The following is a 19,280-nucleotide window of genomic DNA, read 5'->3' on the forward strand; positions in this document are numbered from 1 at the left end:
CTCATAGATTTGAAGGGATTTTTATCTCTGTCGTGCTGATTCATTTGCATTACCATGCCAAAACAATGGTCCATATAATGCTGTTGCCTTATGCTCTGCTATAGAATTGTTATGACAGTTCTATTTAAGAGCCTGACTGCATTTTCTTAATGCAGCCCCGTGATTATATTACATTTGGAATTTCAGTTTGCTTGGAAAATTGCTTCAGGATGAAATTTGTTGTTTTAAAATAGCTGCCAAGAATGAATCCTTTCCTCTCTTTTTGGAAAAATGGTAAGGAAGCTTAGCTGCACAAGTTTTAAACAATGGTTATTCCACGCTGGTTGTCATTTCCGTCAAAATTAAAAGTTATTTGAAATGGCCTTTGTTCCTTCAACTCAAAAATAATTATGTTTTTTAGAAAGAATTAACTATATGGCCTTAATACAGTTTTTTTAGTCAGGCGCGTCAGGAATTATGTTACGAGAGGTTGTTTAACTTTTGTTTTGTAGTGTTTACCTTGCTAAATATTAGTTTGTTACTTACAAAAACTTCCGAAGCTGAGATATGTATATTTGACATATGCCATGCCAAAGTGTCAGCCTTTTTACTACAAAAAAAACCTCTGACATTTTACTAGATGAATGCCTGCATGGGAGCAAGAATTATCTAGTAGGTCCTGACAAATTAAATAAACAATTAGCAAAAGTCATTTAACTTTCCAGCTGATAACTCTAATGAATTACTGAATGTTATACACCTTTGCAATAAGATTTGACAGTTTTCTCTATCCCAGATGTATCAGAGAACAATAAACATTGTCAAGTGTAATCTACAGTGCATCAAGGTTTTAACCCAACACCACTGAAGCCAATTCAAAAACTCCTGTTAACTTCAGTATAGATGGGATCAGCTCCCTTGCTCGGGTGGCTGACCTGAAAGGTATGGTTTTGGTATTGTCACTACAGATTTCTGTTAAAGCCTTCAGTTCTCTTGCCAAAAATACTACTTTTTATGTGGTGGGTAAGACTGTTTAAAAAAAATTAGGTGATCCTGATACCCTTTGTTTTTTCAGAAACCAAGAAAATAATCAGTTGCACTGAGGGTGGCACACAACCGACACAAAAGAAATACTCACCAGTTGCCTTTTGACAGACTTTTGTCAGGCTTTTTTATTTGTCACTAACTCTAGGGCAATAGGTAGGTTCACTTACTTATCTTCCTAAAGTGCATTGAAATCCATTGCTGAATGTATGATTGTAGATTTTTTTTCCCCTCCTTTCTAATCACCAGGAAACCAGCATGCTGTCTGGTGCTCAGGCTGCTTGCTGAATGGAGAGAGGGCTCTAGATTCTGGGTATCATCGTTGTCTTACAGAAACCAGAGGAATAGCTTGTGTCCAGCTAATCCTGTGCCTCACCCACATGATGTGTAGGTACCCTGTATATGCATGTTTCACACTTTAACAACCGTTATTTGGTCATGGGTAGCTGGGAGCTGTGCAGGCACCCAAGAGGGCAGATCTGCGAATGCTAACACATGCTTCCCCGCCCCCTTCCTTTCATAACTTGTGATCGCAGAGCCATGAAAGTATGCGAGTCCCTCCCCCAGCGCAGACAGATTTCCCCTGGCATATGATCTGAGCTCCATGTCAGCCGGAGCAGGCAGCACTGACTTCCCCACCGGCCGGCCGGCGTGCTGAACTTAGCCAGAGCGATGACTTTAACGAAAGAGAGTTTCTGTGGGGCTCTTCCACCCCCTTCTGAGGTGGCCAAGGCCAACATGGACAACATCAGGGAGGAGGAGGAGGAGGAGGAGGCTACGCTGCAGTCTGCGGTGGGGACTGGAATAATGGAGCCAAGCAAGCGAGGGACAGGAAGGCTGGTCATGCACAGCATGGCGATGTTTGGCCGGGAGTTCTGCTACGCGGTGGAGGCCGCCTTCGTCACGCCGGTGCTGCTCACTGTAGGGCTGCCCAAGAACCTCTACAGCCTGGTGTGGCTCATCAGCCCTATCTTGGGTTTCGTGCTGCAGCCCGTGGTAGGTTCAGCCAGTGATCACTGCACCTCTAGCTGGGGCAAGAGGCGACCTTACATTCTGGGTCTGGGCATCATAATGCTGTTAGGCATGGCTTTGTACCTCAATGGGGACGTGATGATCTCAGGTGAGTGAGGGGCATATGCTGTGCTGACAGACAAAACTCATTCTAGCCTTTTGAATCAGAAAGATTCAGATTTTTCCCTGTTAAAACTGGGTATTGCATTACTCAGCTGCATCAGAGGAGCTGAGGAACAGTACCATCTTTATAACAGCTCAGTCCTGATGCTGCCTGTTACGTACTGACTGTTCTCTAATTTGTGCATGTGATCACCGCATACTGTATGTTGATGTGATCGCCAGCCCGCTCATAGAAGTCAAGCACTGCTTGGGCCCAGAGAGGTTTTTAAGAACTAAAATGTGTCAGATTAAATTTAACAATAGGTGTTGCTTGTATGATGCAGTACACATCCAAACCGAATATACATTAATCCCTATTTGAGATGTGTTGGCATTTAAAATATATACCTATAATTATTGCAGCACCAACTTGACTCAGGAATGTGTTGTGTTGGTGAATAATAGAAATCAGCAGCTTCCTGGACACTGTTGCAATAGGAACGTGCAAAATCAAATAGGAGTGACATCCTTAGATGCTGTTGTATTTCAGTTTGAGATACAACTTTCTCAAAGTCTTGATGGAAAGTTGTTGTCATAGTGATTTGACAGTGGGGGGAGGAGTGTGTCTTTATGGGCTGATTTATCCTCTGTTCCTAGGTACCATTGATGTTGTATATACTGATATTCGTGTGCCCAAAAAGAGTTGTTATAGTCAATTTGTGATTATCTAAAACAATGGAAGGGGGGGAGAAATAGCATAAAATAAAAAAAGTGCTATAAAACATACGATTGAGGCTACTAGAGCATGCAATGTGAGTGTAAAGGAGAAAAAAGTTAGTGATGCTCTTGACTGTGGAGCTTGGAGTACCAAGAGCTTGTGCTGACCCAAGGCAGTAAGTCAGTGTAGCACAGCTCAGCCCTGCACAAACTCAGCTGTGCTGCTTCTTGCATGTCAGCTGGCACTGGTGGAAAGAGCTGTTGTGTCACTGCTCTCTCATAGATAACTGAGAAATGTTTATATTTGGATGTACCAGGAAAGATAAAATGTGATTTTTGTAGAACATGGCACTGTTGTGTACAGAAAATGCTTGTGAAGCAGGTGAAAGTTGTCAGAATGAGGGTTTTTTTCTTTTTGTAGCTTTCATCACTGAAAGAGAGAAGCAGCAGACGTGGGCAATAGTCACTACCATGCTTGGAGTAGTGCTTTTTGATTTTGCAGCTGACTTTATTGATGGCCCCATCAAAGCGTATTTATTTGATGTCTGCTCTCATCAGGAAAAAGAGAAGGGTCTGCATTACCACGCCCTCCTTACAGGTACTCAGATCCCTTCTTTTCTTTCCTACCTCTGGAGGGAAGGGAAGGCAATTGCATGGATTTTATTCTGACTACATTTCTAATCTTGAATGAACTGATCATCTGATCCTGTGCTTCAGTCACGAGTCTTTTGTTGCTGGATTTTCACTACTCCAAAGAACAGCAACTTGTGATTGCTGTTACAGGACTTCTGCTGCAGAAGGCTAAATTTTCACAGCAACATACCCATGGTTAAATTAAGAGCAATTAATTGGTTTAGAAAGTAAAATGGTGTTTATTCAGCTTGTTGTGATTTTTTTAAAGCTTTTGGTGAAGCAAAAATTAAGGAATGCAACTTGTTTCCTTGCCATAGATGGTTAAAAATAAACAACATTTTGGCTCAGTATGTGACACAGAGCAAGCGATACACAAAGCTATATAGTTGGTTTCCATTTGTCAGCAATGCTTCAATATATGTTAGCCTCTTATATAGAGTCCCTGTGTAAAATTCATAGCTTCATAACTTTCACAAAACAACATTGAGGAGTTCAGTCCAGACTCTTGCTTCATTTGGTTGCACTTATACATGTTTTGAAATGTTGCAGTTACTTGGTCCAGTACCTTGTGCTCTCTATAGCAAGATCATCTGTATCTAAACCCTTCCTGATGGTTAATTGCTCTGTTCTTAAAATCCTCCAGTGATAGAGATTGTCTAGCCCCCATAAGGCAATCTATTCCAGCACTTCACAGGCCTTGTTGTTAAGACAGTTTTCCCTAAAATCTAACTTTCAGATCCATTCCCTACAACTTAGATTCATTGGTCCTTGTACTATCTGGAGTAGACACAGAAAGTATCCTTCCTTTTGTCTCTCTTTTATAGCTTCTGTTTTAGATACTGAGTTATTTTAGCTCCCAGCTTAGTTCCTTCTTTTTACACTAAATATCCCCAAGATTTTGCTTTTCAGTTTGTCTTTATCATCAGGAATGTACAAAGCTGCTTCCAGTACCAATGCTCTGTACTGTACATAACAGTGTGCATCTTCCTGTGCTACTGAAACAGACTGCACTAATAACAAAAGGAGAAATTGTATTAAAAAAAGCTGAATTCTGATTTTATTAACTTCAAGAGACAGGATAGTATTGTCATTTTACCTTTACTCTGATTTTCTTTTTGTTTCTTGAGATGATGAAAACCAGCAAAAGGAAATTCGCATTTGTAGGTGTTCTTTTTTCTTTTTCTAGAGGTGAGGTACTTGGATTGTGATGATTACAAAGAATTGTTTTTGATTTTATTTCCTTTCTGAAAATTTAGGAGGAGGCAGTATTTCTGTTTGTATTCAGCTGTATAAAATATGTTTAACAAGGTCTAAAGTACAGATAGCCTTGATATAATACCAAAATTCTATTTAGTCTGTTTTGTGAAGTCTTTTATATTCATGGCACACTAAAATCAAATTGCTATAGAGTTTTGTTTTGTATTAGGCATTGTTTCAGAGAGAAGAAAGCCTCAGAGAATATTTGCTAGAGAAGGAGTGGAGACCAGTGTTGCTATATGTTCAGCCATTTCATGGAGAGCTTTGTCGACCAGAGCTGGGGAGATTTTTCAGGATACATTTGGTAACTGTTCACATGTGTGATGAGCTCAGTGTTGTAATTTCTTGTGATTCTTCCCGCATATACTGATATCTGAAGGGCAATTATTCAGTCATTTCTAGAGGCGATCACATGTTGAGCATATTGTGTGTTGTTCATTTATTTTATAAATGCCAATATTTTGTTTTTTCTCTTCCCTTTTTTTTTTTTTTTTTTTTTTTTTTTTTGCCCTGTAGGTCTGGGAGGAGCCCTGGGTTACCTGACAGGTGCTATGGACTGGAGTCAGACTATACTGGGACATTACTTGATATCAGAATTCCAGGTGATGTTCTTCTTCGCAGCCTTAGTTTTCCTAGTCTGCCTTACTGTGCACTTGTGCAGTATCCCTGAAGTCCCTCTCAGATATGACAGTGAAGAGACCAAGTTCTTGTTGGAAGTGGATGAACCCTGTCAGTATAACTCCATAGAGGAGATCAAGAATGGTTACCTAAAATCAGCATATACTGAAATAAAGGCTGCACCTAAACCAAGGAAATGCCCTGGTCCATCACAGACAGAGGTAAATGTAGAGATGATTTTGTAACCTTGGAGACCACCAATTACCCTTTTTTAATTACCTACTGCTGACTATTTGAAATGGAGCCCTTTCTCAGAAAAAAAATCTTCCACCAGGTTATAGAGTCAGCCTCTCTTTGGCCTGCTTTCTGTTTCATTATTTATACAGCAATTTCAACAGAAGGGACAGAAACAGACTGGTCTTGCAGGCTTTGAACATTTTGCAGGGATGAGGGAGAACCAGACTGGAGTTTCTGCTCTGTGCTGACACAGAGTAGAAACTCTACAGATCCTCCTCATGTGTATTTGTACTTTAATCTCTATAGAATTCACAACATATTGTGGACAAGAACTAGATACCATTAATCTTTGATATAAATCTGTAGCTTCCATTGAAGACAACAATACCTACATATGTAATATATATGAAGTGTTCCCTGCTCTGATGCTGCTGCTGCTCAGTGTTTCAGCAAGTACGTGTTGGAGCACTAATTCAGTTAAAACTGCTGTTCAGTTTTACATCAGCACTTCCTCCCTTCCAAGGCTTTGGTTTTCTTTTAAACTGTTGTTGTAGCTGTGTCTTTGGGAGAACTTTCAGGTGGGAGGGAGTAGTGAGTACTTGCAAATCATCACTGGCATTTTATTCATGCTGCATTTTCATGAGAAGTTGCTTCAATCTAAGGCAACTAGGAAAAGGCAAATCTGCCTGAAAAATATCTGAAGATCACATTTCCAGAATAGTCTTAGGAACAGATAATAATTTTTACTGTTTTGTTGATGATTTGCAGTGCTAGGAATCTTGACTGCACTTTCATGGTATCCTAGGTAAGCAAAAGCTAATAATATATGTTTAGTTCCTAGTGTAACAATAAGTAACAAAACAGTTGCCTCTTGTTTTAAATTCACTTTTGATCTCTTAGCATTATGTTTGTTTATCCCTGAAATAAGTCTTGGGAAATCAGCTAAAAAAATACTGAGAATGTGCAGATGGTTAAAGGTTATAAACCTAAATTCATGTTTAAGCTACAAATAAAAGGGATTTATTATATTTTACTCTTTATCATTTCCATTCTAGTAGCACTTAGTATTCCTGACCAAAATGACAATATTATTACACCAGGTACTACACAAAGGTGGAATAAAAGATGAACACTGCCTGATGAGAGCACCAGACAAACTCAGCAGGGAGCAGGCAGCAAAGCAACAGTTTGTCAGCAGAATATTGCTAACGCACTGCAGTGTTTCCCCCTTTCCCTGGCTTTGGCCAGCCACAGCAGGCAGCATCCCTTGCCAGCACTGTTCATTCTGAGCATCCTCATGATTGCCAAAGGTGCTGAATGCCTTTGCACTGTTTGGCCAGTGTAGGCTCCAAGAGAAAGGAAGGTAAACTAGGAAAAGAGAGCAGATCCAGTGAAAACAAGGGAAGCAGACTATGGAACGGGGTAATCTGTTGCTTTGCAAGAACTAATCCCACTGAATCAGTGACATCTGACACTCCATGTAAAGCTCTGCCGTCCACTCTCTTCCAGCTTGTCCCATTGCCCTCTTTTCTAAGCGGTTAGCTGGACAGCCTGTCAGAGGCTGAGTGCTTTGATCCATCTAATGTTTCTTTGATGTGCATGGGCTTGTATAATTTCTAGACACACTCTCACTGCAGAAATGGTCTGTCTCATGTGGCACATGTTTTCTGAGTTTATTCATTACTGTAATTGCTTCCTTGAAAAAATGGTTTGGTTTCCTGCTTTTCTGTGTCTCTTTTGCTACAGGCATTAGGGTCCTATTTCTTTTGAATTAAGGACTGTGCTTTTGCACGCTAATAGTCCCCATAGTTATTTAATAAGATTTGACTTGTTACAGTAGGAATAGACATCCAAAATGATTCTACTTTTGTTCTTTAATTTAGTGCCAAATTACTCAGGAACCTGCTGTCATAAAACATAAGTCATATTGATTCCCATGTATCCCTATGAAGCTTCCTTAGGCCTTGAGTTACAGTGATTTTATAGAGAAAATGGTTGGGTACTCTGGGCTGTTGAAGGATAAGTCACTTAAATAGAGGCCTCAGCCAAACTTCAGCTCTTCATTTAAAAATATTAGTGTGGGATTTGTGTGTTGGTATGTATTGAATATATGCATTAAACATTTGTGTTTCCATTTCCACTTTTGAAAATATCTGAATAGAAAACAACTATTTCTAGCTGGTTCTCAGCTGGTCATTTGTAATTACAGTAGTGTCCTCTGTAGTTCCCTGACCCTTTGTTAATACTTTGATCGGAAAGGTTGTTTTAAAGAACTGTGTGGAAGAGTTGAATAAATTATATATGCCAGATCAAACAATAGTAATTATCTTTGAAATAATGAGTTAGTTAGGTTTGACTAATGAGTCAATGTGTTTTGTTTGGTTGGGTTTTTTTTGTATTACTACAATAGAATAATAGAAGGCTTACCTTATTTAAAATGCAGTTAAAAGTGACAGTGATACCAAGACAGATTCCAAGGGATTTGGACAATATGCAGTTCAAGGTAAAAGTCAGCAACTTGAATTTTGGCATTCCTGTGAGGATTAAAAACCTCTCACTGGAGCAAAGTATTTTCCAACCTTTTACATGCTGATTATTCGTATAGCAGCTAGCAGCATTACCTAGTTCAGAGGACAGCAGAACTGTGAAAAGTAACTAGAACATCGAAGAAGGAAAAAATTTCATCAGCTTACAGCAAATTTAAGATAAAATTCTGCTTTCCAGTAACGAACATAACTTTCATGGTTCTTCCACATCTCATGACCATATTACTCCCCTTACCATCTCTCCCAGCACTGTTGCCTTCTAACATTACTAGAGAAGACAGGAAATGTCCCATCACTCACAGGTAAAACAACACAATTTTTTTTCTTTAAAAGCAAAGAATCATACAGGAGCTTTAAAGTAGTAAGGTTTATATGTCACAAATGTGTGACAGCACAACTACTGTATTAAAAAATGCAAGCTCATCATACTCAACATACAAGTGGTATGATGAATGTAACTGGAAAAGAAATTGGTAGAGAGAGTCTTTGGATCCAAGGCTGGGACTGAGGAGGAGGGAGATAAGGTGAGGTATTGAAGATGGTAAGGAATTTTTTTTTCCATTAGTGAAATTTTGTTAACCAGTCCCTGTAATGTTTTGATTTTGAACTGAGTCCTTTCTCCCATGGGACGAGGTGTTTAGGTGCTGGGGCACACATTCTCTGGGCACTAGCATTTTGGGTGGTGCTGCATCTCCTGTGATGTATCAGTCTCTCTCTGCTTGATGGGTGGGTAGATGGTACCTCATGGATCTCATGGTAATGATGCACCAGAAGAGGTAGAGTTTTCTAGGGAGCTTAACACAGAAAAGGGAATGTGAACAAGGGCTCAGAACCGCAGTATTCTTAATTCTCAGGACATATTTTGGTTTTCACTTTTTTTTTCCTATGGTAGCTTTAAATTTTCAGTGGAAAGCTGATTGTCTTCATGAACAAATTTTTTTTTTGAAACTCCAATTTTCCACTGAGAATCTGTTTTGGCAGAAAACTTTCACTTAGTTCTACAAATAAATAATAATCCTACTGATTGCTTGTAACAGCAGGAAATGTTTTTATCCTTAGTGATGTACCCCAGCTCTCCCAATGTTTCTGTGAATCTTTCAGATGACTTTATTAGGCATTGGCTCTGACAAATAGAAAATATATGGAAGGACTTTCAGTACCCAAGCAACCCTTTCCAGCAAAAACAAATAGAAAACTTAAGAAGTTTGGCATTTAAAAGATGATGAGGCCTTCTCCATTTGCTGCCAGCTATTTTACTAGCCATCAGGGCAGTAATACAGTATTATTGGTAAATAGCTTATTGTTAACTACTGTTAAATATTTGTGTTTAGACTCGGCGGCGGATGACCCTTAAATCACTCTTGAAGACACTTTTAAGCATGCCATCCCACTATCGCAATCTGTGTGTGAGCCACCTCTTTGGATGGATGGCTTTCCTGTCCAACATGCTCTTCTTCACAGATTTCATGGGACAGGTAATATAAAATCCTTTTGCTTTTCTTTCCTTGTAGCATTTCATCCTCCATAGAAAAAAAAATGAGAATGTGTTATAAACTTGAAGAAATGACAGTGGTGTCAGAGCCAGTTACATCCGGAGTGCCCAAATGAGTTTTCTAAAATAGCTAATTGCTGTCAGGCCCCTGTTCTAAACTGGACTCTGTTGGGTATCAGGCTGTCTGCGTTTGTAAGGGTATTCGTACCTATTTCACTGTTCAGAATGAAGCTCTCAGAGTGACTCCAAACACATCTGTTCTCCGCTCTGGCTTCAGGGATGGGCAGGTTTCCTGACTGAAGAAGCACAGATGTTGCTCAGTCCCCGCTTTTGGAGCTGCCTCCGTGCCCAGCACCGCCTGCCCATACAAGGCCATTCATCCGAAGGTGGAAGCACGGCAGCCTCGCTGGCCCTGAGCCTCTGCAGCTCTTTGCACTCAGTGAGCTACTTGGATCTGTAGCCCAAGGCTCTTGTCCCCTTTATCAGTTTTACTGTCCCTGCCATATTTGTTTAAACTCTTCCCTGGATGAGTCCCTTCTGCCAGTGATACGCCTTCACGTTACTCAAGTCCTCCCTCTTCCCAGCTGTGCCCAGGCAGTGAGACTGTATGTCTTTTCCCAGTGATGCTCACTTACCTGATCTCATCTGCTTCCTTCCTTCCAACATCCTGGCACCAATCGTGTCACTGCCACTTCCTTTTTTCTGTGGTTTCCACCCAATATCCCATATTTCCTTGCCTTTTTTTTTTCTCTCAGGGTGAGAGGGAGTTTTTGTTTCCTGCAGTGTATATGAACAACTTTAAAGAAAAAAAGTTGTTTGCCTGGATAAGGAACTGAACTCTCAGAGAGACTGGATGAAAGAATGAGTGTGTGTGGGTAAGCCTGAAAGAGAGAACAAAACAAAACAAAAAGCAATCGTAGATTAAAAAAAAAGAAAAAAGAAAAGGAGAGAGAGGCTAAGATGAGAAAGTAGGAGTGGAGCAAGAAGAATGGCCCAAGGACGAGACCCTGTGTTAGGGTGCCATGTAGCCCTAGTATGGAGATATTATATACATGCAGCACATTCTTGCCTTCTGCGATCTCTGTGGTCTCTTTCAGGTTGTATACCAGGGTAGTCCTTACGCACCTCGTAACTCCACACTTTACCATGCCTATGAAAGAGGAGTAGAAGTTGGATGTTGGGGGCTGTGCATTAATGCGATTTCTTCGTCACTCTATTCTTGTAAGTACTCAGGAATGTACTCCAACACTGTACTTTCAAACAGTGTTTAAATGTGTTTGCCATTGTTCTTAAAAAACCCATACTGTTTTTCGCATTAAAACAAATGTTGCATTCTCATTATTGTTAGAAACCTGTCTCTTAACGTGAACAATTCCTGACCAGACCTCATGATGTGGGGTCACTTTGGGAGTAAGGCATTGCTGTATATGTGGACTAACCCTGAGCTTTGAAAATCATCCTAAAGTTAAATACTAGAGTAAACTGGATGCCATGAGCATCATTGTAAGGTGCTCTTTACATAGCAGTCACGTAGCTGCAAGTTCTCAGAAGGTCGCTCTAATGCTTCTCCCTATCTGCCTTCTTCACAAAATAACTTTTTCACAATGCAGTAGAATTTCTGGCCAAAAACATGAACCTTGCTTTGCAGAATTGCGTGTAAACATGCTAGCCCAGTTCCCCAGATAGATGTTACCATAGTTCTTACCCAAGATTAAAAAAATTACTTGCTAGTCAAAAAATCGAATTAGTAGCATTTTGGTGGATGGATTGAGCATCTGAAAGAGGCTTGATGGAAATCCTTTCCCCTTTGGATCTTAAATACAGGCATTTATGTAGCACCCCTCTGAGCTCAGTGAGAGGTTATTGCCAAATGCTTGTGTTATAATCAAACAGTGAATTGTCAGGGTTGCCAGGAAGGGCAGTTCTTATAGAATACCTGTTAACTAATTCTTCTCTGGTCTTGCTTAACTCAGAATAAGAGTATTCCCAGAAAGAGGAATGTCAGGAAGAAGTATTCTGCTGCAAATCTATACTCACAATAATTTGAAGCAACTTCCAGAATCCATAAGATTTTTCTCTTCATTGTATCTTACAAAAGGAAACCTCTTATAAGTCTCATCACCATCTTCCCTTTCTTTTTGCAGACTTGCAGAAAGCCCTTCTGCCATATATAGGATTAAAGGGACTTTATTTCATTGGATACTTACTTTTTGGGTTAGGTACTGGATTAACTGGCTTGTTTCCCAACGTCTATTCCACTCTGGCTCTATGCTCCCTCTTTGGTGTCATGTCCAGCACGCTGTACACAGTGCCATTCCACCTCATTGCAGAGTATCACAGGGAGGAAGAGGTGAGTTCAAGGCCTAAGGAAGGGTAAATTTATATCTGGCAAGGTCTGTTTAATCTGTTCGGGGAGAAAAATTGGATAGAACTGGAGGAAAGATTTTAGTAATAATTTCAAGCTATTTATGGTGACACAGATGCTATGAAAAGAAAGTTTCTGGCAGAGAGAGCTTCAGGACTTTAGTTAACCATACTAACATTATAAGCTGAGTTGTAGCTATATAGTACGTTTTTGCTAACGTCCCATTCCAAATTCTCTAAATTCAGTCATGCATTGAAACAAACAATTATTTATCATCACAGCTGAAACAAAGGTGATCCCAGTATGTGTTCAGGCAGTACACAGACAACAGGGCTCTAGTTTGGGCTATAAGTACTGACATCCTGGGAATCAAATCTAAACCACTGTTTTGTACACAGTTGTGTTCATGCATGTCTTTGTTTTTAAAAGCAAAAGGGAGGGCTAGGGCTCAGATTGAGTAACTCTGCCAAACTTCGGTTCAGGGAGGCTTAACCTGTTCGTGTTAGTGGATTACTTGACTTCTGAGTCCCTGGAATTAATAACCAAACTGTAAAGGATGACAAAAATTTTAATTGACTACAAAGTGTTACAAAAACCATTTGCTAATAAAAGTATGCAATTCAAGTACAAACAATGTTACGTAGTTTAGTATTAAAGTAGATGCCTACAAGAATATGTTTCTTATACTAGAACAGCCATTTTTAAGAAAATTTACTTGCTTGGAACAGAACATTTGGTTGTCTCAGTCCTGTGGTTTGTGGCAGTGCCTCCGGTGATAGATGCTTTAAAGGAAGGTATAAGAACCACCCCAGCCCAGGGCATGAGGGGACCATCAAGGGCTTTTCTCCTAACCAAGCAGAGGGGAGTTTTTCCTGTGGCTTCATGCCTCAAAATAAATGTTTGCCCCTTTTCAGACATGTTTCTGTTCCCTGTGTTGTAACCGTTCCACGTTCTCATTATCTCTCTAATGTCTGGAGTTGGTTTTTGGTCCTCCCCAGCATGAAATCCTGCTTCCAAAGAAAATCTGGAAGAACCTGCAATCCTTATGTCATGTTACTGGGCACAGCAGGATCTTCGTGTCATGTAAAGTGTTGAGCTCTTTACTGGAAAAGTTGTCTCAAGTCTCTTAAGTTTGTGAGAGAGCTGGAAAGAAGAAGGATTGGGGAGAATTTAAGAATTTAGGAAAAATTCTCATTATGTCCAGTGATATTTGAAAAAAAGAATAAAGGAAATGCTGAACAGTCAAAACATAAAAAAAATATATCTGAGACTAGCACAGGGCTAGATTAAATCCTTGAGAATATATCCTGCTGTTCTGTACAACTTCCAAGCATCGTCATCGTAATGGTGAATGTAATAAAATTCAGTAGAATAAAGAGTTTTAGGAGGATATTTCAAGGTAATGAAATATTTCATAGAACTGATTCCTAATTCTTTAGTTTTTTCTCTGTTCCTTCCAACAGAGAACAATTATGATGAAGGATTTTAAAAAGATTTAACAAAGCACAGCGACTGAACCCAATTTAGGGTGAGATCACAGTCCAAACTTTGGGCCAGTCATCTTAGAGAGAGGAAGTAAAAGCTGAATCATAGTCTAGCTCTGTTCCAAGATAGCAGTGAAATAAAATATACTGAAGTGAAGTGTGCATGGACTTTAATAGGCTCATATCTTCAAATAATACTTGGAAGAGAGCTAATTGTTTCTACTTTGATGTGTGAAACATCAAGTACAAGATTGCATTCATTTGCACATTCATATAATTGTGCTCAGAACTACTGGCACATAGGCAGAGCCCAGCAAAATCGTTTTAAAAATACTGTATTTAAAGTTTGAAATACCTCAGATGAAATGTTAGACCATAGACATTGTTAGACCATATCATTCCCGAACAAAAAGTAGACAAAGATTATTTTCCACCACTATGCATTCTACCAAAATCACGTGCTGAGTTTTAAAATACTGGCCTTTCTATTCCTCTGTGTGCTGCTGTTCCCTAGCATCCAAATTCAGTTTTGTGTACTGGATTTGGAAGAGAATGACTGTTTTTCTCCAATACTCTTGAACTTTGTGTGGTAACATCTAAAATGCAATGGAATAAGGTCTTGGGAAAAGCAAAAAGCATCCTAAGGACTGAGAGCATTTGGATACCAGGAGACAGCAGCTCACCTACCATATAGCATGGAAGGTCTGTCTGTTACAATACATTCAGTAGCCTATGCAACAAGAACTATAAATATGTAAACTGTCAAATAACTTCATAACAAAACCAGAATAATTCTTTCCTGGAGGAGATGCTCTTATATAATAAATAAAGCCTGTTGCTCTGCTGTATATATCACTTGAATGTCCTTAGTTGATAATGGATTTCTGTAATGTAGAATCATAGTCTGAGTTTTGCTTTCAAATCTTTTTTCAGCAATAAAACCATTATGTTAAGATGTTAGTATTGAACTGTTTTTTGAGCTCTGCAGAGTGCAGTGCTCCATGACAAGCAGTTCTGATCTGTATGTGTGTGGGATGTGTGTGTATGACTCTTCTTATCTTAACGGCTCTTGGGGCTCTCCTTTAAGCATGTGAGAGTTGGAGCTAAAGTATCCTTGATGGGGTGTTGTGTACCTTGAAACTCTCATTGTGTCAGAGCTCAAATAGACCGAAACAGCAAGGAAAAGCCTGATTTTTCTCACGAAGTTTCTTTTCTCCCCCTGAGAGAAAGGATAGAAGGACACATGGTTGGTGGGAGAAACGGGACAATTTGAGGGGAGCTTGGAAAGCTCATTGTTGCTTGTAAAGGCTCTGAATGTAACCTCTGAGGGACTGGCAGGAAAATGAAGATGGGAAACAGAGACCTGTTGGCCTGTCTTGCTGCACCTGGGGATCATGGCAGGAGCACCGCCTGTAAGCATTGGCTGAGAGCTGCCAGTTTGCAGCATTTATATTTCACTGGGCTTTGTTTTGTGTTTATTTGCAGAACCTGAAGCTGCAGGATGGAGACCAAGCCAGAGAGCACGAGCGAGGGAAGGGTATTGACTGTGCTGCTCTCACCTGCATGGTCCAGCTCGCCCAGATAATTCTCGGCGTGGGCCTTGGGCTCTTGGTTAGTGTTGCTGGCAGTGTGGTCACTGTGATTTCAGCATCTACTGTGGCACTGATCGGCTGTTGCTTTGTTGCTTTTTGTGTTAAATATGTGGGGTAGAACAGTATGAAGTGACTGGAAGAAATCACCACAGGGGAGTGTTTTCTTTCTGCTTCAGTAGCACTGGTGCTGTTGCCACACTGAGATTGCACATCCTCTTCTTTTACCTCCTTGGAATCGTTGCAATTCCAGAGCACTTCTTATCCACAAAGGGGAGACTCTTGGTAAAGCTGGCAGCCTAATGCCTCAAATTGAAAGCTTCTCTATTTTGACTGCTTTATTACCTCCCTCATACTAAGCCCAGTGTATTAACACTCTGTTGCACATTAAGGCTTTTATGCCCATGCTATCCTGATACCCTACATGAGTAGTCATTAAGATATTCCTCATTATCAATTTGTGGAAGTTAATGAATGAAGTATGTGATAAATTGAAGCAGTAATAGGATGAAAGCTGTTGCTTATCTTATTTTTAAAATATATTTTAAGATGGGGCTATTCCCTTTAGTAGCCAAAAGCTGCAAGAGGATCAAACAGGTGTCAAAGGCCATAGTGCTGCCATGTTATGATTAGCAGTATTGTTAAATGGGATCAGTTACCTCCCAGCATACCATGGGTATGACAGGTGATTGGTATTTAAAATGATTGAAAGCTGCTGCTTAAAAGCATAACCCATTACAGTAAAGCAATTCTTTTATACTGTATTCTGCTGCTTATGTATAAATGAAATGAAAATACCAGCTGAGCTGGTCATAAAAGTCTGCCGAAAGATACTCTGCAAATCCATATTTAGGCACCTAAACAATCAGTCTACAGGAAGCAACTACAATTTCTTCATTCTTAAGAAGTCTGGCCACTTGGCCTCAATACTTCCGTTAAAAGAATAATCTAGGCCAAACTAAGAATTTTATGAATGGTCGTAAGCCACTCAAATCTTCATGTTGGATATTACAGTATTTACCTTAATTAATGTAGTATCTCTGTTTTCTCTATATTCCTGCATGTGTCTAGCTTTGAGTGAAATGTTTTTTGCTCTCTACAGAATATTGTAAATTAATTCAGTTCTGCAAAACACTATCATGAATTGTTGTACTGATGTACCTCTAACCAGTACAGTAAATCCTGAAGTCAAATTATTTGTCTTTAAGTGAGTATGGAGCTTCATTCTTATTTTTATGATCTTGCCAGAGTTTCAAAGGTCCTGTGTTTGTGAAAGTGAAATGTTGTATTTGTGCTGTGCATCCTCCATCCTGGAAATTTTCAAGTCCATTTACTATGTTAGGCGTTAAGCCACGCGTAGTCATCTGCTAATACAGTATTATTAATGAACAGTGACACAGAGAAAGATCGTTGCCAGATACGTTTCCCTAAATGTTGCACATGTATAATCAAGGCTGTTCAGTCATCCTGACTGTTGAGTTGATCAGCCACTAGAGTAACCCTGCATGAACAGACAACTATAGATATAAATGGTTAACTTCAGCATGAGGATGTCTCTGCACAGGTGCACCAAATTCATCCTTTTTTTTTGTTTTTGAAGAGTATAGTAAGTCATTTATTGTCAGGAAAAAAACAGATCTCCCTTAAAGTCTTAATTAATTGTAACAAGCCCATGGAAGGCTCATCTACCTTTCCATGTTGATGGTTGTGTCTCCCTGTATGCCCAGAAGGAGGGTTCAGTGCATGGCAGACCTTACCTTTCTCCACAGCTCCTTCCTCCCTCCCTATGAAAAAGCCATGTTGTATGGCTTCTTTCATTTTGTGGCTCTTTGTTAATCCCTCTCTTGTTGCACACCTGGAAGTGAAAAGCTTGCAAGAGTGAGCCTCTGGACAGTGCTCAAACCACATTGTACATGCTGGGATGGCCTGGAGCACAAGGGCCTCAACTGGGACACACAAGAGAAGCCAAAAAAACGCAGGACAAACATCTCAATTCAAACATTGCCATCATTAACTCATTAACTTACCTTAACTCAGTAGTATCTCACAGGAGGAGGAATTTTTAAGGGAACTGTAGGATAACTAAGGGTAAAGCTCTGATGCCAATGTGAGGCCATGGAAAAGAACCTTGAAATGTTTACCTGTCTCTTTATCAATGCTTTCTTTAAGGTTTAATGCCATCCAAGCATGAAAATTTGGATAGTCTGCACTATCTCTCTTCTGTTACACACAGAGAAAGCTGGCATTGATCCAGACCTGTGGACTGACTGTAGATCTGTACCGACATAACAAGAAGTGTGAACCTGCGAAGAGAAGGGAGATAGGAGCATCATTTATCAATGGTTCTATTTAGAAATCTGTTCAGAGGTGGCTGTTTCAAGGGATCAGGTTATCATCTTTCTCATGATCCTTCCTTTTAAAATTAATTGCACACTATAGTATAAGGAACAGAATTGATTACATTTTTCTTTGGAAGTCTCCTTAAAAAAGCTAGCTATGTTTGTTTCTGAGACTTCAAAATAATATTCAGCTTAATGGGTCTTTCTCAAAAATAGCAAGCAGCTGGAAAACTAAGCACAATTAAAAAAAAGATGTAAACAGAAGAATTATGATGGTGCTCATTCTGAGGCCAAAAATATATTTCAGAGGCCAGTGAAAGCTATTTAAAATGTTACAGATTCCTGAGAAGGGAGAAAGTAAATATTTCTAACAGCACTAGAGATATGGTACAGGCATTGAGGAACTGCAGTGTGGTTCTACTAATTTAAGAAGTTCTGTGTTTTCTGTACTAAATTAATGAGTTTAGACCTTGGATCAAATTATCAATATGATCAGTTATTGCACTTACTATCAGCTTGTATTAAGATGATGTGAGTGTCAAAGTTAGAAGGACACTGAGTCTGATCTTTCTCATCTAGTTTTGCTTTCATATGCATAGAAGATCTGTGGTGCATTTAGGCAAATGAATTAATTTAGTTGAAAAAAAGGAGACATTTTGAGATAATCAAGGCTCCCTCCTTCCCATTTCAATGGAGCTAGTAACGGCTGAAGGAAACAAAGCAGGAAACAAGTCAGCTGTCTTATCTTCCTGATGCTTTCTTTTTTCTTAGGAATGTATGTCACTTGTTGCCCTTTAACAAACTGGGGTGTCACACAAGTAAAAGATTCAAGGAAATTTTTGTTCTCTTGTTTAAAGTACTTGCAGTATTAGTAATGTCACAGTTGTTTTTTCCAATTTTCATTCTATCTGTCACAGTGATCTTATTACGTTTCTTTGACTTCCTTGAAAACAAGCAACTCAAATGGTTTGTGGGAGACACTTCAAGATAAAACTACATTAGTCAAGATGAATCATAAATGTCTCTGCCTTGGCAGAACTCTCAGTTATAGCATTGGTGCCTGCAAATCGTTAGGAGTCCCTGCAGCATGTCAAAAGATAGGGAGAAGGTGGTGTAACTAAGAGATGTGCCAATGACAGCATTTGATATTTCTGAACCGTAGATGGGTTGCTCAATGGAGGAAGAGGGTGGAAATATTTGCTGTAAAATTTCTTCAAATAATTTTTGTCATTAAAAAGCTATAAAAAATATATCTATAAAATAAACCATTTCCCTCTAAGTTTCCAGCATTCGTTTCTCATTTCCTCATTTCCTGCTGCTTTGTTTATTCAAGCAACAAACACTTGGGGCCACTTGTCAAGACTAAACTGTCAAAAACTCTTCTCAATTCTGTTGCCTTCCCCAGTGTACTTGGTTTCATACATTGCTTGTTTAAGGTATATTGTATTTCCATTAAGTTCCCTTTTGAAAATGAATTTATTAGTTCCCCATGTATTAATATTTTACCTGTCTATTAATGATAATGCCTTCACATCATGCAGAGACATCAAACTACAGTATTGCCTTGTTCGTCTCCATGTAACTACTTGCAAAGAAGGAAAATAAAAGTTCAGTGCTCTCCACTCCTGATTGCCTGAGAAAAGCAGATCCTGCTTGTCACTTTTAAGCACAGATCTGTTGTCTTTTCTAAAAAATGGGCAGCTTTTTGAAGAGATAGTTATCTAAGACACTGACTGTACTCCAAGGGAGAGAGGGACTGAGGCTGCTGTGTTAGCAGGGATGGAGTAATTTCTTCCCTAAATGCCGGGTGCTTGTTTGCCCCCCAGTGTTCAATGACATTATAGCACTTCTCCAGAGCCTGGCAGCT

The 19,280-nt window shown here is 39.6% G+C and overlaps 1 protein-coding gene across 3 annotated transcripts; it reads left to right on the forward strand.

The window, feature by feature from the left end:
• The first annotated feature begins 128 nt into the window (after positions 1 to 128).
• LOC135323505 (membrane-associated transporter protein-like) lies at positions 129 to 18,692 on the forward strand. 3 transcript variants are annotated; one of them, XM_064500235.1, is made up of 11 exons: positions 129 to 921; positions 1,055 to 1,179; positions 1,273 to 1,410; positions 1,560 to 2,143; positions 3,275 to 3,451; positions 4,913 to 5,047; positions 5,260 to 5,582; positions 9,476 to 9,619; positions 10,734 to 10,857; positions 11,781 to 11,986; positions 14,971 to 18,692. In XM_064500235.1, exons 4-11 carry the CDS (start codon positions 1,696 to 1,698, stop codon positions 15,193 to 15,195), a joined length of 1,782 nt encoding a protein of 593 aa, XP_064356305.1. In that variant the 5' UTR covers positions 129 to 921; positions 1,055 to 1,179; positions 1,273 to 1,410; positions 1,560 to 1,695; the 3' UTR covers positions 15,196 to 18,692. The 3 variants fall into 3 exon arrangements, with proteins under 3 accessions (XP_064356305.1, XP_064356308.1, XP_064356306.1); XM_064500238.1 differs by having other exon boundaries at positions 5,260 to 5,345; XM_064500236.1 differs by lacking the exon at positions 4,913 to 5,047.
• The last annotated feature ends 588 nt before the right edge of the window (positions 18,693 to 19,280 follow it).

The sequence above is a fragment of the Dromaius novaehollandiae genome, chromosome W (assembly GCF_036370855.1).
Source record: "Dromaius novaehollandiae isolate bDroNov1 chromosome W, bDroNov1.hap1, whole genome shotgun sequence".
NCBI classification, from domain to species: Eukaryota; Metazoa; Chordata; class Aves; order Casuariiformes; family Dromaiidae; genus Dromaius; species Dromaius novaehollandiae.